Raw genomic sequence first — 15885 nt, 5'->3', positions numbered from 1 at the left:
AGATTGACATATACATACTACTATGTATAAAATAGATAATTAATGAGGACTGAGGACCTACTGTATAGCACAGGGAACTCTACTCAATACTCTGTAATGACCTATACGGGAAAAGAATCTACAAAAGAGTGGATATGTGTATATGTATAACTGATTCACTTTGCTGTGCAGCAGAAGCTAACACAATATTGTAAATCAACTATACTCCAATAAAAATTTTAAAAATAATAAAAAATTTTAATAAAAAACAATTAAATTTAAAAATATGTTCAAAGAGCTAAAGGAAACCATTATGTCTAAAGAACTAGAGGAAAGTATGAGAATAATATCTCATCAAATAGAGAATGTCAGTAAAAAGAAATTATAAACAGGATCCAAATGGAAATTATGGAGTTGAAATGTACAATAATGGAATTGAAAATTTTTACTTATGGGGTTCTACTGCAGATTTGAGCAGGTAGAAGAAAGAATTAGCAAACTTGAAGTTAGGTCGGTTGAGATTGTCTGGTCTGCAAAACAGAAAAAAATAGAGAGAAAAATTAACAGCGCCCCAGAGACCTGTGGGACACCATTAAGCATACCAACCTATACATAATTCTCAGAAGCAGAGGAGAAAGAGGGGCAAAAAGAATATTTGAAGAAATTGTGACTGAAAACTTTCCAAATTTGATGAAAAACATGGATCTACACATCCAGGAAGTTAAAAAACTCCAAGCAGGATGAAGTAAAAGAGGTCCACACCTGTACACATTATACATTGTTGAAAAGCAAAGAAAAGGAATCTTGAAAGCAGCAAGAGAGAAGTGACTCATCACATATAAGTGGTCCTCAATAAAATTAACAGAAGATTTCATACCAGAAACCATGGAGGCCAGAAGGTGGTGGTATGACATATTCCAAGTGCTGAAAGAACAAACTTGCCAACCGAGAATTCTATATCTGTCAAAATCATCTCTCACAACAAGGGGGCAGGGACTTCCTTGGCGGCACAGTGGTTAAGAATCTGCCTGCCAATCCAGGGGACATGGGTTCAAGCCCTGGTCCAGGAAGATCTCACTTGCCACGGGGCAACTAAGCCCATGCGCCACAACTAAGATCTCACAAGCTGTGTGGTGAGGCCAAAAAAAGAAAAAAAAAATCTATGGGTATAGACACAGAATATATGAGGTGGAATATGTGGCAATAAATTAAGAAGGGGTAAACAGCTATACAGGAGCAACATCTTTTAATACAGTTAAAATTAATGTAATTTTAATCTAAATCAGATTGTTACAAATTAAGATGTCAGTTGTAATCCCAAGGGTAACCACTAAGAAAATAACTCAAAAAATGTAGTCAAAGAAATAACAAAGGAATTAAAGTTGTTCACTGGAAAATAACACACACACACACACACACACACACACACACACACACACACAAAGACAATAATGAAGAAATTGGGGGCAAAAAAGACATAAGACACATAGAGAGCAAATATCAAGATAGCAGGTATAAATTGTACTATATCATGAATTACGTTAAATGTAAATGGATTAAAGTCTCCAGTTAAAGGGAAGAGATTGGCACAGTGGATTTTTCTTTTTAAAGTCATGGTCCAACTATATAATGCCTATAAGAAACACACTTTATATTCAAAGACACAAATAGAAAGTAAGATTTGGAAAAAAGGACACTTCATCAACAGTAACCAAAACAGAGCTGGAGGGGCTATACTAATATCAGACAATATAAACTTTAAGACAAATGTTTATATTAGCGTTAAAGAAGGACATTTTATAATGAAAAAAGGATCCATTCATCAAGAAGAAATGACAGCTATAAAGATATATTTGCCTAACACAGCCCCAAAATACATGAAGCAAAACTGGACAGAATTGAAAGGAGAAATAGAAAATTTAACATAACAGTTGGAGACTTCAGTACCCCACTTTCAGTAATGGATAGAACAGCTAGACAGAATATCAGCAGGGAAAGAGGAGACTTGAACAACACAATAAGCCAACTAGACGTAACGGGCAGCAATGAAACACTCCAACAACAGAAGAGTACATATTCTTCCCAAGTGCACATGGAATATTCTTCAGGATAGATCATATGTTAGGCAATAAAACAAGTCTCAATAAATTTAAGAGTAGTAAAAGCATACAAAGTATGTTTGCTGACTACAACAGAATGAAATTAGAAATCAATAACAGAAGGAGAGTAGGGAAATTCACAAGTATGTGAAAATTAAATGACATACTCCTAAATAAACAATTAGTCAAAGAAGAAATAACAGGGAGGGACTTCCCTGGTGGCTCAGTGGTTTAGAATCTGCCTGCCAATGCAGAGGACACGGGTTCAATCCCTGGCCCGGGAAGATCCCACATGCTGCAGAGCAACTAAGCCCATGAGCCACAACTACTGAGGCTGCACTCCAGAGCCCATGGGTCACAACTACTGAAGCCCATGCGTCTAGAGCCTGTGCTCTGCAACAAGGAAAGCCAAGGCAATGAGAAGCCGCGCACCACAATGAAGAGTAGCTCCTGCTCACAACAACTAGAGAAAAGCCCGTGTGCAGCACCGAAGACCCAACACAGCCAAAAATAAAAATTAAATTAAAAAAAATCACAGGGAAAATTAGAAAATACTCTGAGATGAATAAAAACAAAAACACAACATACTAAAACTTAGCACCGTCAAGAGAGCTGCTAAGAGGGAAATTTAGAGCTTTAAATTACTGTATTAAAAAAATAATAAGATCTTAAATAAATAACCTAACATTCTAACTTTAAAAACTACAAAAAGTAGACAATCTAAACCCAAAGTAAGCAGAAGGAAGGAAATAATAAAGATTAGAGCAGAAACAATTGAAACAGAGAATAGAAAAACAACAGAGAAAATAAACTAAAAGTTGATTCTTTAAAAAGATCAACGAAAATGACACACCTGTAGCTTGACTCACTAAGATTAAAAGAGAAGACTCAAATTGCTAAAATTAGAAATGAAAAAAGTGACATTACTACCAACCTTACTGAAACAAAAATGATTATAAGGTAACACCATAAATAATTTATGCCTCCAAATTAGATGACCTATATGAAATGGCCAGATTCCTAGAAAGATACAGACTGCCCAAACTGACTCAAGAAGAAGTAGAAAATCTAAATAGACCGATAACAACTAAAGAAACGGAACTAGTAATTAAATAACAGCAACAACTTCCCAGAAAGAAAAGCCCAGGATGAGATGGCTTCACTGGTGAATTCTACCAAAATTAAGGAAGACTTAACTCCAATACTTCACAAACTCCTCCAAAAAATAGAAGATGAGGGAATACTTCCCAACTCATTATTTGAGATCAGTATTACCCTGACACTAAAACTAGACAACATATCATAGGAAAGAAAGCTACAGGCCAATATCCTATATGAATACAGATAACAAAAATCCTCAACAAAATATTAGCAAACTCAACCCAATGCTTGAAAAATGCAGTACGTCTTTTTCCCAGTGGGATTTATCTCAGTAATGTAAAGATAAATCAATGTAAACATCAATCAATGTATAAAAAACGCTCAATATAACACATAATAGTAATAAAGGGGAAAGGACCACATTTGATCATTACAATAGACACAGAAAAAGCTTCTGAAAAAAAATCCAACACATTTTCGTGATGAAAACCTCAAAGAAACAGGAATACAGAGCAACTTCCTCAACCTGATAAAGGACATCTATGAAAACCTCATGGCTAATATACTCAATGGTGCAAGACTGAAAGCTTTCCTAGTAAGATTAGAGGGAAGAGAAGGATGTTCTTGCCACTTCTATTCAGCATTATATAGGAGGGTCTATCCAGGACAATTAGGCAGGAATATAAAATAAAAAGCATCTAAATTTGAAAGGAAGAAATGAAATTATATTTGCAGATAACATGAATTACATACAATTGACCCATGAACAACATGGGTTTGAACTGCGCAGGTCCACTTATACTCAGATTTTTTTGCTAAATACACACTACAGTACTACACCATCTGCAGTTGGTGGAATCTGAGGATTTGGAACTGCAGATACAGAGGGCTGACTGTAGAGTTATAGGTGGATTTTCAACTTTGCAGAGGGTCGGCGCCCCTAACCCCTGCATTGTTCAAGGGTCAACTGTGAAATCCTAAGGAACACAAAAACTATTGATATTAGAGGTAATGGATGAGTTCATCAAGTTTGACTGAAGATCAATATACAGAAGTCAGTTGTGTTTCTATACACCAGCAATGAACAAACTGAAAATGAAATTAAGAAACTAATTATATTTACAATAGCATCAAAAAATTAAATACTTAGGGGACTTCCCTGGTGGCGCAGCTGTTAAGAATCTGCCTGCCAATGCAGGGGACACGGGTTCGACCCCTGGTCTGGGAAGATCCCACACACTGCGGAGCAACTAAGCCCGCAAGCCACAACTACTGAGTCCGCGTACCGCAACTACTATTTCACAGCTGACCCTTGAACAACGCAGGGGTTAGGGGCGCCCGATCCTCTGCAAAGTTGAAAATCCACCTATAACTCTAAAGTCAGCCCTCTATATCTGCAGTTCCGCGTGCTGCAACTACTGAACCCCGTGCACCTAGAGCCCGTGCTCCACAACAAGAGAAGCCAGAGCAATGAGCAGCCCATGCACCACAACAGAGTAGCCCCCACTCGCTACAAATAGAGAAAGCCTGTGTGCAGCAACGAAGACCCAATGCAGCCAAAAATAAATTAAAAGAAAAAATTAAATATTTAAGAATAAATTTAACAACCTTTGTACACTGAAAATTATAAAACATTACTGAAAGAAATTAAAGAAGACCTAAATAAATGTAAGGACATCCTGTGTTCACAGGTTGGAAGTCTTAATATTGCTAACATGTTAATACTTCCCATACTGAGTACAGTGATGAAATCTTGCACCCGCCCCTCTGTCTTGCCTGGGACACAAATGATCCCTTTGTCCAGTATATCCTGCCCATTAGTCACTTAGTAGCCATCTGGGTTATCAGATCATCTGTGGAGGCATCACAGTGTCTGTGTTCAAGTAAGTGACCCTTTTATTTTATTTACTTGTTTTTTCACATCTTTATTGGAGTATAATTGCTTTACAATGTTGTGTTAGTTTCTGCTGTATAACAAAGTGAATCAGCTCTATGCACACATATATCCCCATATCCCTTTCCCCTTGCATCTCCCTCCCACACTCCCTATCCCACCCCTCTAGGGGGTCACACAGCACCGAGCTGATCTCCCTGTGCAATGCGGCTGCTTCCCACTAGCTAGCTGTTTTACATTTAGTGACCCTTATTTTACCTAAGAATGGCTTCAAAGTGCAAGAGTAGCGGTGCTTGCGATTCAGGTACACCAAAGAGAAGCCTTTAAGTGAAATGAAGTGCTTCCTTTAAGCGAAAAGGTGAAAGTCCTCAACTTAATAGGAAAGGAAAGGAGAAAAATTGTATGCTGAGGTTGCTAAGATCTACGCTAAGAACCAATCTTCTATCCGCGAAACTGTGAAGGAAAAAGAAATTCATGCTAGTTTTGCTGGTGCGCCTCAAAAACTGCAAAAGTTATGGCCGCAGTGCATGATAAGAATCTGGTTAAGATGGAAAAAGCATTAAGTTTGTGGGTGGAAGACATGAACAGATAGGATTCAGTACTATCCAGGGTTTCAGGCATCCCCTGGGAGTCTTGGAACACAAGCCCCGAAGGTAAGGGGTACTACTGTACTGCATGAATCCATTCATGTCAAAGTCCAGATTCGGCAACTCTATAGCCGCAGAAAGTAGGTTAACGGTGCCAGGGGCTGAAAGGGGAGGGGGAAGTGGGGTACAGGGTTCCTTCTGGGGGGCAATAAAAATGTTCTGAAGAACAGGCAGGAGCTGGCCAGGCAGGCCTTGGAGACCAAGGTAAGGAGGTTTGATTTTATCCTGGAGGCGACAGGCATCCCCTGAAGAGAGACAAGGTGGACCGCAGGTCCAGGATTGGGTGAGGGCACCAGGGGAGGAGATGCACGCGGGGTGGGAGGTGTTCAGGTTGGGAAGAGATGACTTAAAGGTGACCATGGCACATCCAGGAGGCGGAGGTGACAGGACGTGGCCTCAGGACAGAGGCCTAGAGGAAAGACACGATCTGAGTGCAGGCATGAGGGTAGCTGGAGCCCGCAGGGGCGCCTCACAGAGAAAGGCCCCCAGGGCAGCCCTGGAGCCCCACCTTAAAGCCCCAGGTGGAATGGGGTGACTTCGCAAAGGGTCTGATAGAAGCACAGAGGAGACCTGGGACAGCCAGCCAATTGCAGGAGGACGTCTGCAGAGGGTCTGGTCGTGAGGAAGCTGCTGGGTGTCCTGAGGTGGGTCCCGCCTGGCTCAGGACCTCCCCAGTCTTGCACCCTAAACTGCCGGGCCCTCACCCCATATCATAAGACAGGAGCCCCCTGTGGAAGCCAAAAGGTCTTCCCCTGGACCTCCAGAAGGGCTCCCTCTGATTCTTCCCTTCTTTCATTCAAGAAATACGTCGGAATATTCCACCACGTCCCTGGCTCTGTGCTGGAAAAGAGGCAGGAAGAAAGACAAAGCCTGTGCCATAGAGCTGCTCTTCTGGGGCATGGGAGGCAAGCGACCAAGGAATGAGCACTTACTACCAACACAACAGACACACACACTTCTAGATGCACCCGGCTGCTCACCGCCTGAGAGCCCCATGTGAGCTGGGCTCAGCAATAGTCCCTCTTGAACTGGACTGAGATGTCAGAAAACTCCAATAACAACGACTTAAACACAGTAGAAGTTTGTTTCTTTCTTGCAAATGAAGCCCAGTTGAGCAACCCTGGGCGACGGCTAACCCCAGTTTAGCAAGGGCTTTGGAGGGTCAGGGAGCCCCTGCTCATCTCCACCCCCAGCCTGGGCTGGAGAGCACGTCCCAGACGTGCTTCCGGTTCCACGTGGCCCCGGGGAAGGAGAGAGAAGCGGCTCAGAGGGCCATCCTCTGTTTGAAGTCTCTGCAGGGAATTCACTCTTGAAGCTTCTGCTCAGGCCCTGTGGGCCACAGCAGCCACACGGCCACACCTAGCTGCACAGAGTCTGGCAGTGCGCCTGTGCCGTGACTAAGGAGAAGGGGCGTGGGGGCCAGCGGCAAGCACCCTGAGTAAAGCCTGCGGGGCCTCGTCCTCGCCCCCTGTACGTCTCATCTGTATCTTTACAGCCTGACGTTTTCTTTCGTTTTAAAATGTATTGCACAAGTGACATCAATGAAAATCAGAGCAGAAATTCTGTTTCCCCAACATATCAGCTTCAAAACTCCCATGGCTCCCCTCCACCTCTCGTGTATGGGTAAGCCCAAAACAACTGATGATCGGACAGCTTTTGTCCTCACTTGTATGTTTCACGATGTAAGGTATTTTCATGATTTGCGTTTTAAGTGGCTGCCTAAGTCCAGATGCAAATGACTGACTGGCGCCGAAGTGCAGGTAAAATGTGTGGAAGGGATTTTGTATCAGATGCCAGTCCACAAAGACAGAGACAACGGGAGACCACAGCAGAGCAGAGATCTCTACGCACCTTGGAAGATGGGAAGCCCACAGACAGGCGGTGCCTGCCTTATCAGGGGAGAGTTCCGAGAGAGGCCAGTCTGGAGGCACTGCTGGGGGTGCAGGGTGTGGGGCTGCAATCCTCCTCTAGCCTCAAAATGACTAGACGACCAGCAGATGGAAGCCGGGCTGCTAGTCACAGAGGGCCTCCAGCACCCTTGCCCCACCCCATCCCTCACACGCTGCACACAGAGCACACGTGCCCTTTAGCAGTGAGAAGCCCCAGAGTGAACCTCTCCAGGTGCTGCCCCCACTGTGGAGCCAGGGGCCCCCAGCTGTTGAGGGGGTCCCCAGGAAGATGAGCCCCAGCACAGAGGTGGGCCTGGGCGGGGGCCGGGGGCGGAGCTTCCTCCCCGAGACTAGCCAGGCCGCCCCGTCCCAGGATGCGGTCCCGAAGGAAGGGAGGCTGGTCCTGGGCTGATGCTCCAGGCAGTGCATCTCTGTCTCCCTTCCAACTCTGAGGCCTGTAGGAGGTGGTACCGGTCTCGCTGCCCTGTGGGGCGCTGGCAGGGGCACCTTGGCCCTCCCGTGAGGTCTCTTAGCCTCATGTGGCCGTAACGTCACCAGAGGGCTACACTTTGCTTTCCTCCCCTCCCGAATGGACACTGGACACCCCAGTCCCTTTCAGGGTCTTGGTACAACCAGTGACCTCTCTGTGTACCAGCCCATCAGTGCCCCCCGCCAGCCCCCGGTGCTCAGGTGGTGCTGGGTGGGCACCCGGCCTGGGCTGGCCTGGCCCCCAGGAAGCCGGGCCAGGGGCGCCTCCTGCTCTACCCCAAGTCCACACGAGGCTCTGGCCTTGGCTGGGGCGCCATTCTCCTCCTCTGGAGGGAGCCAGCTCCAGCTCCTTTGACCTCTCAGCTCCAGCGCTGAAGACTGTGCTGTGTGGTCTCTGGGTGTCTCAGCTCCTGTCAGGCCTCCCAGCCCTGCCTGTCATGTTTCCTCTTGCACGGCACTGGGCCATGATGCGCAGAGGCCTCCAAGGCCGGGAGAGTGCACCTGGGGCTGCGGCCAGGTCTGCCTGTGCCACTTCCACACCCCGAGCATCCACCCAGGGACCTCTTCCCAAGGCTGGTGCAGCTGGGGCCCTCCCTCTCGCCATCAGTAAGTGGACCAGAAGGGGCTGAGCAGGGTGTCTAACCCTGCAGGCAAAGCCTCTTGCTACAGGCCCCGGGGCCCCACATACACGACAGACAGTGTGACCAGGAGCCCGAAGGGCAGCTAAGCAGAACTGTTTATTTCCCAGGAAGGGAAGAGCGTGGGGCGCGTGGGGGATTCCCACCTGCCTTCAGCGCTTCCAGAAGAGAACATTCCAGAAGAGGAGCCAGCAGGGGAAGAGGCCCAGCGCCAGCAGCGGGAAGAGCAGGGCGCCGTAGGTGTGGTGCGCCAGCACGCCCTGAGCCAGCACGGCCAGGAAGAGCCGCCAGCCCTCGGCCAGGGAGAGCGGCGCCTCCTGCAGCTGCCGCCACAGGAACAGGCCGCCCAGGAGCGTAGCTGCTGGGCTTGTCAGCACCAGCAGGGCAGCACAGAGTGGCCTGCGTGGAGAGGCAAGGTCAAGGGGGCTCTGGGGGGGGAGGAGGAGTGACGCGTGAGGGGGAGTCTGCGGCGAGGGGCAGAGGCCCCGGAGGTGGGGGGCACGTCGCGGCGGGCTTTGTGGTGGGGACTGACCAGCACATACCGGGGCCCGGAGGGCTTGGTGAGTGCAGCGCCGGGCACCATGGTGGCAGCCAGCAAAAAGCCCAGGGAGAAGTTGGTGAGGGTGATGCAGGCCAGCTGTAGTGCCAGGTAGATCAGGGCCACCAGCTTCAGCGCCATCCAGCTCCTGTCTGGGGCCTGTGTGCTCAGCACCCTGCAAGGCAAGGGGTTCAGGGGCAGCCGCCTGCGTGTCCAGGGTGCACCCTGCCCGCGCCCATCCAGCCCAGCTCCTCACCAGTGGGTGCTGTGTGGAAGGGCCAGGCCAGCTGCATAGACGGCCAGCAGCGTCAGCACCACGGCCTCTGCCTCGGCCACGGGGAAGTGCTGGGCAGCCACGTGCTGACCCAGCACCGGGAGGACGTAGAGGGCCAGGCCCACAGCCTGGGAGATCAGCAAGGGTGCCACGAGCGAGGCCAGCCCCACACGCTGCAGGGCACATGGGCACTTGGAGACAGACCCCGGGCCGGGGCGTCCCGAGGAGCCTCACCATCCCGCCACCAGCTGAGACTGAGTGGCAGCAGTAACCACCACCCGGGACCCCAACAGCAGGAGTGGGGGGCCATCACCTGTGCTGCAGGGAGGGGAGGACTGGACCCAGGGGTCCCCCCCGCCTCCTCAGGACCCACTCCAGCCTCATGCAGCTTCATCCACAGTTCCAGAGCGTGGCTGAGTCAAGGACCCTGACAAGGGGTGTGATGGGCTCTGCCCAGCGGGGGACCCAGGGCTCACTCCCACTCCCCCACCCCAAGGTTGGAGAGCTCTCCCCAGCCTAGAGTGGGGGGACCTGAGGCTGGCCACAAACGGACAGCGGGAAGCAGAGGATATCTTGAGACCAAGGACCAGGAGCAAAAAGCCGGCGGCAGGCATGTAGAGGCCGATGGAGACGAAGCGGGAGAGCGCGGGGAGCAGGTAGAAGAAGAAGGACTGGTGCAGGCGCTCCAGGAGGTGGTTGAGTTTGCGGAACATGCCCTCCAGAGCCCTGCCGGGCGTGGGCTGTGGTCACGGCTGGCCAGACACCCCCGGGCACCCACTACCCCGCCCCGAGTATGCAAAGGGCAGACCAGAAAGCACTCACTTGCCGACCGCCACCAGGTCATACTTATACTGGCGGAAGCTGTTGACGCCACGGAGAGTTAGAGCCTCCACGCGGTAGCGCAGGAAGAGGCCGTGGGCGCCGTGGGGGTGGCCAGAGGCCTGCTGCAGAGCCATGAGCAGCAGCGTTTGCACACCCTGCAGCGGCCCGTCCGCTGATGTCCAGTCCTGGGGCTGCAGCTTAGACAGCGTGAGACAAAGTCAGATAAAGCCTGCACAAAGGCCCCGTGCTCCCCAGGCAGGTGGCCCTACCTTGCCCTGCAGCGTGCACAGGAGCCCCCCTTTCTGGCAGAAGGTCTGGAAGAGGTTGAGCAGGTCCAGGTTGGGCAGCTGTCCGTTGAGTCCCTCCACAGCCACGTCGAGGCTAGTGACCACATCACTGCTCAGCTCCAGGGCCACGGCTGCCTGGATGGCCCCAGCCCGGCCCTGCAGAGGGGATGACTGCATACCTGTAGAAGCAGGTGAATGAGCTGCCAGTAAGGGGCTGGTGAGGACAGTGGCCCTGTGGGGGCCAGCGCAGGGCAAGAACACCCACCAGTGACATTGACGTCGTGGTAGGCTTCAAGCCAAGCCTCAGAGCCCAGAAGGTCGTGTTCTGTCACCAGGAAGATGATGTCTTTGGCCCAGTAAATCTGCCCTAAAGACCAAAAGCAGGGTCAGCAGGGCCTGAGGCGGTGGCCAAGCCCTCCCTTGCCAGCGGTAGCCCCCGAGCCTCACCCCGGAAGTGGGCAGCAAGTGCTAGCGTCAGCCCCACAGCCTGGCTGTTGGTAGACTCAGGGCCACAGGGCACGGTGAGCACCAGGGACTCAGTGCTGGCAGCGCGCGGTGCCCGAAGGATGCCGTACACGTTGGTGCCCGACACCATCTGCATGCAGTATTGGGGAAGCCTCAGCACGGCCCCACTCTAGATGGCCGGAACCCCTCCCCTTTAGCCCTAGAATGCCCACCAGTGACTTCTCTGGCCCCAAGACATCCCCCCCGCCCCCAATGAGCTTCCCCGCCCCAAGGCCACCCCCTCAAGGTGCTTTTTGGTCGCAGGCACACCCCCCTCCCACCCTCCCACGCCCCGCCCCGCCCCCCCAGTACATAGCGCTCGTGAGTCTCATCTGGAAAGGGCAGTTTCCGGGAGAAACTCTGCGTGTAGACCTCCAGCCCCACTGACCGCATCGTCCGCTCCAGCCAAGCCACTGGCAGAGCCCTGGAAACACCAAGAGAGCTTCTGAGCAGAGCTCTCTGGCCTTGACTGACATTGCTTCCCCCATACCCACGGCTCTGCCGCTCACCCCGACTTCCTGCGGTGGGCAGCGAAGTCCCGGGCAAAGCTTCGGGCACGCTCTCCGCCCGCAAACTGCTCCTCCACCATGGTGGAGCCCATGGCGTTCTCCGACATGTAAGTGCGCTGGGTCAGCGGCGGGAAAGCCAGCGCCAGGAACCAGGCGATGCCCGCCACGTAGCTCAGCACGCTGCGGGGAGAGAGACGGAGGGACCACCGGAGCGTTAGCGGGCCCTGGCACCCCGGCCCGCAGCCTCTACCTCTGCACTGGGGGTGGAGGGACCATGTCTGCGGGACCTGGATCCACAGTCCCGGTACCCGGGACGCCGGACGGGAGAGCTGAGCCCCAGGCCTCAGGCCCCGAGTGATGCCGGCGAGCGGGAGGAGACCGGCACGCGCTGCCGGAGGGGTCCGCGCCCCCCGCCCTCACCAGAGCGGCGCGTTGAGGCGCAGCACGAGGCGGGCAAGCGCGCGCCGGCGCACCGGGTCCGACAGGAGGCCCATCGCAGGGCCGGGCGGCTCCGGCACCGCGCTCCCGCTGTCAGGTACGGCCGCCGGCCGGGCACGCCTCTCCTGTCAGACCCTGGGCTGCACGCCGGCCCCCACTTCCGGTCCCGACGGCCCTCACGCCGCTGCGCCTGCGCCGTCCCCCTAGTCACCCCCCCCCCCGCCCCGCACCGCCGCCGCGCATGCCCAGAGCAGAGCCGCTGTGGAGAGAGCGGGACCCGGGTCCGGGTTTCCCCGCCTGCGGAGAGCGTCCTCCAGGCAGGCCGACGGCATTGTGCAACGCTGGAGGGTAGTGAAGACGACGGGCCGCTCGAGAAAGCTCGGCTCAAAGGGGAATCAGAGTAGGATGATGAATAGGGCAGGTGGGAGGAAATCCGGAAGCGGCGACCAGAGCATAGACGCCGGAAGATTTCCGAAGGTGCTGCCACTGGTAATGACAGGTCTGAATGCCGTGGTGGGAAGGGAGGGGGCTTCCGTGAACTGAGAGACCAAGGCATTGGCGGACCCTTTCCTATGGATGTCGGTCACCAAAAACAGCCGAGTGGAATCACAGCGTGTGCCCAGAACCAAGGTCATTGGGGTCAGATGGCCACAGGGAGGAGGGTGCGTGATACTACTGGCCAAAGGGGTGTCAAAGGAGCTGGGGTGTGTTAAGTAGAAAGTGGGGCGCACCCCTGTCCAGGCCAGGAGGTGCCTGGGATATTGGAGGAGAAGCAGCCTCTGGGTAGGTTGCAGGGGGCTCGGGCAGGTCTGAGGGCAAGAGGTGGGAGAAGGGGAGTCTGAAGAGGGAGGGGCAGTGGTGGGGCAGCAGGGAGTGTCTGTGTCTGACTGAGAAAGGATCAGAGCTGAGAAGACTCCAGGCTAGATCATGTGTCTGTTGTACTTTTGGAGCCCAAGGTAAGTAGCAGGACAGGCCCAAGGGATTCCTAGGGGGAAAGAGAGCATTCGGTCTAAGCCGTATCCAGAGGATGTGGGATATGGGCCCCTACAGCACCACGGGGGATGCCACAGCCAGCTGAGTACTCCCTCAGCACTTGTGCTCAGGGCCCTGGAGATGCCGGGGTGAGAATGGCAGAATCCACGGTCTCAGGGCTTGGCTCATTATACCAGGCCACGTCTCACTGCCCAGCTGCCTTGACCCCTTCCTGGCCCAAGCTGCTGTCCTCACCCAGGGACATCCCCTCCTTCTTCAGGCTTTGACTCCTGAGGCTGCAAGGGGTACGCAGTTCATGTGTGGGGGAGCATCCTTAGTCAGCCCTGGAGCCAGCACCAGGCCAGGCCTTGAGGGCATGGGAGTGCTGCAGGGAGAGATCAAAGTACAGTGCAGTGTGCGTGGGTTTTATTCTGGCCCTGGGTGGCCACGTGCTCAGTCCCCCAGCAAGATAGAGGCCTCCTGGACGTGCTGCCGGACCACACGGTCCAGTAGGGTATGTACATCTCGGGCGGCCTGGGCAGCAGCCTCTAGCACCTGCTCCAGCTGGTCCTCGTGCAGCCTGGCATCCATCTCAAGCAGTGCGATCTGGCCTGAGGACGGGAGCAGGGCCAGGGCCAGCTGGGGGCCGCCAGCTGCTTCCTCCACGTGGCTGAGGTCTGCCAGGGCTGTCCCATCCACAAAGCCAGCTGAGCAGGCACACACAAAGTCCCGCATGGGTATCCCTGCATCCAACACTGCCAGCGTGGCTGCATTCACACAAGCCGCGTAGGTGCCACCATCTGCCTGCAGCACCTGCAGGGACGCCCCCCAGTGGCATCAGTCCATTAGGCCGCTGACCCCATCCCCACCCCCCCACACACACCCTCCTCCTCTCTCGCCTCCCTGGGTTGAGGGCTGCTGTCTGCTCACCTGCACATAGATATCAATCTGGGAGCGTGGATGAAGCTGTGTAAGGACGGCTGCCTCGAAGGTTTGACGCAGCTGCAGGCCCATCTCGCAGGATTTACGGTCCCCGTGTGGCCGCCGCTTGCGCTCACCTGTGCTGAAGGTCGCAGAACTGTACTGACAGTTCACCAGGGCCCTGTCAGGCAGGGCTCGTGCCCGGGAGCCCCGGATCTGGGGGAGGGTTGGGGGAGGACACGTGAGCCAGGCCCACTCCTCCCAGCTCACACTACCCCTTCCTCTGGCTCTTGCCCTGAGCCTTGGCCTCCCTCCCTCCCTCCCGTCCCTCTATCTGCAGCGTCTCAACAAGCAACTACTTTACCTCCAAAACATAGCCTGGGGGAGGGCCACTGGGCCAGTCTCCAAGCTACCATCACCTCTGGATCTCACCTCTCTCCTAACAGGCCTCCCTGTTTCCATCCTTGACTCATCTTCTCCCAACCCACTCTCTGTTTGTATCAGAGTCTGTTTACAAATGTCAAGTCTGATTCTGCCTTCTCTAGGCAATACATGTACTACTTACCTTTAAAGGCTTCCCACCACGTATGAGACAAAAATCCTAAATCTTTTCCCTGTTCTACAAATCCCTCAATCTCATTTGGAAATACTCCCCACCCTCCCCACCATCAGCCTTTCTGATCTGCAGGCGTGTCATGCTTACTCTTCCACCCCTCTGGCCTTAGGCCTCCAGCGCTGGAGTGGCAATATACCCAGGCGGCTTTATTTACAGTCCCTGTCCTCACGTAGTTTGTTCCAGTGGGGAGACAAACGGTGAGAAATACGTTAAATTGATGTCTGAGGAGGCGGGTGCAGAAAAGCAGGAAGTGTGTGAACGTAGGGGAGGGAATCTGACAGGTGAGTAAGGTGATCTGGGAAGGTGTCACCGGAGGGTGACGTCGGAGTAGAGCTGAGTGGTGAGGGAGCGAGTGGGAGCGCACCTGGCGGGTTTAGGAATAGCAAAGAGGAGTGGAGGGTGCAGGGGACAGTGGCCGATGAGAAAGGCAGGGACCATCGTGCATCACACTGTTAGGACTCTGGCCGCGGCCCCACACGGAGGCGCGCGCCGGCCTCACCTCCCGAGCCTCTGCGCAGCCTGGCGGCCCCGCGCACCCCACAATTGCCGCCGCCGGATTTCTCTGCCCGCCCCGGAGGAAGCCCGGCTCGCGCGCCCACTCGCCTCGTGAGGCCCGTAGACCACCGCTAACGCCTTGGTGTTTCCCTGCTCGATGTAGGCCGAGCCGTCGGCCTGCGCGAATACACCCATCCGCGCCTGGATCTTACGCAGCTCCCCGGCGCGCCGCCCGTCCACCCGGTAGCCCTGGTCCGACAGAAGCTCCAGCCCCGCCATGCCGCCCGGCCGCTAGCCCCGTTTCCGCTCTCTGGAGAACTACAGTTCCCGGCGGTCCGGATGCCCCACTTCCGACCTCCGGGGTTCTACGGTTTCCGGAGCGCCGCCTCCCATTTCCGGTTCCGGAGAACGACGGTTCTCCCAGGGTTCCCGGCGGCGCCGCTTTCCGCACTTCCGGTCCGCGGGGAGGTTGGGGTACGGCTGTTTGGGATGACTGTCCCGTGGCTGCTAGGGGTGGAGACCCGCTGGGCGTGGAATCCCCACGTCGTTTCCCCCCGGGTTTGTCGTGGGGGCGGCTCCCACGACCCTCGGGGCATATCCGCCTTGGTCGCCGCCGGCGCGCGCCTTCTCCCGGGCCCAGAGTCCCGGGCCTCCCACTGCGCCCGCGACCCGCTGGCCCTGCCGCGCCTCCGCCTCTCCCTCTCCCTCTGCGGCCGAGCCCCGCTCGGACCCCGCGCAGCCGGTGCGCCTCTGCTTCTCTTTGACGCCAGGCG

At 53.8% G+C, this 15885-nt stretch overlaps 2 protein-coding genes across 4 annotated transcripts; both read right to left on the bottom strand.

Moving 5' to 3' along the window:
• Window positions 1-8816: 8816 nt before the first annotated feature.
• GPAA1 (glycosylphosphatidylinositol anchor attachment 1) lies at window positions 8817-12271 on the bottom strand. 3 transcript variants are annotated; one of them, XM_060127677.1, is made up of 12 exons: window positions 12091-12271; window positions 11671-11850; window positions 11474-11585; window positions 11105-11252; window positions 10923-11024; window positions 10640-10836; window positions 10371-10567; window positions 10121-10274; window positions 9862-9957; window positions 9531-9721; window positions 9269-9449; window positions 8817-9135 (listed from the first exon to the last, which is right to left on the bottom strand). In XM_060127677.1, the coding sequence occupies exons 1-12, from the start codon at window positions 12162-12164 to the stop codon at window positions 8836-8838; spliced, it is 1932 nt and encodes a 643-aa protein (XP_059983660.1). In that variant the 5' UTR covers window positions 12165-12271; the 3' UTR covers window positions 8817-8835. The 3 variants fall into 3 exon arrangements, with proteins under 3 accessions (XP_059983660.1, XP_059983662.1, XP_059983661.1); XM_060127679.1 differs by having other exon boundaries at window positions 9279-9449; XM_060127678.1 differs by having other exon boundaries at window positions 10371-10561.
• Window positions 12272-13489: 1218 nt separating this feature from the next.
• Window positions 13490-15473, bottom strand: EXOSC4 (exosome component 4). Its single transcript, XM_060127680.1, has 3 exons — window positions 15221-15473; window positions 14011-14217; window positions 13490-13893 (listed from the first exon to the last, which is right to left on the bottom strand). The coding sequence occupies exons 1-3, from the start codon at window positions 15389-15391 to the stop codon at window positions 13534-13536; spliced, it is 738 nt and encodes a 245-aa protein (XP_059983663.1). The 5' UTR covers window positions 15392-15473; the 3' UTR covers window positions 13490-13533.
• Window positions 15474-15885: the final 412 nt, after the last annotated feature.

The sequence above is a fragment of the Lagenorhynchus albirostris genome, chromosome 17 (assembly GCF_949774975.1).
Source record: "Lagenorhynchus albirostris chromosome 17, mLagAlb1.1, whole genome shotgun sequence".
Lineage (NCBI taxonomy): Eukaryota > Metazoa > Chordata > Mammalia > Artiodactyla > Delphinidae > Lagenorhynchus > Lagenorhynchus albirostris.
Note: the sequence above shows the minus strand (reverse complement) of the source record. Positions and strands in the feature narration are given on the sequence as shown.

Excerpts from the sequence above, each read along its gene's own strand:
- GPAA1 (XM_060127677.1), bottom strand. The coding sequence starts at position 12,164 with ATGGGCCTCCTGTCGGACCCGGTGCGCCGGCGCGCGCTTGCCCGCCTC. Across the intron at positions 11,586-11,670 it reads GCCCACCGCAGGAAGTCGGG|GGCTCTGCCAGTGGCTTGGC; the intron begins GTGAGCGGCAGA and ends TGGTGTTTCCAG. Across the intron at positions 9,136-9,268 it reads CCGGGCCCCGGTATGTGCTG|GCCACTCTGTGCTGCCCTGC; the intron begins GTCAGTCCCCAC and ends CTCTCCACGCAG.
- EXOSC4 (XM_060127680.1), bottom strand. The coding sequence starts at position 15,391 with ATGGCGGGGCTGGAGCTTCTGTCGGACCAGGGCTACCGGGTGGACGGG. Across the intron at positions 14,218-15,220 it reads TGGTCTACGGGCCTCACGAG|ATCCGGGGCTCCCGGGCACG; the intron begins GCGAGTGGGCGC and ends ACCCTCCCCCAG. Across the intron at positions 13,894-14,010 it reads AGATTGATATCTATGTGCAG|GTGCTGCAGGCAGATGGTGG; the intron begins GTGAGCAGACAG and ends GCGTCCCTGCAG.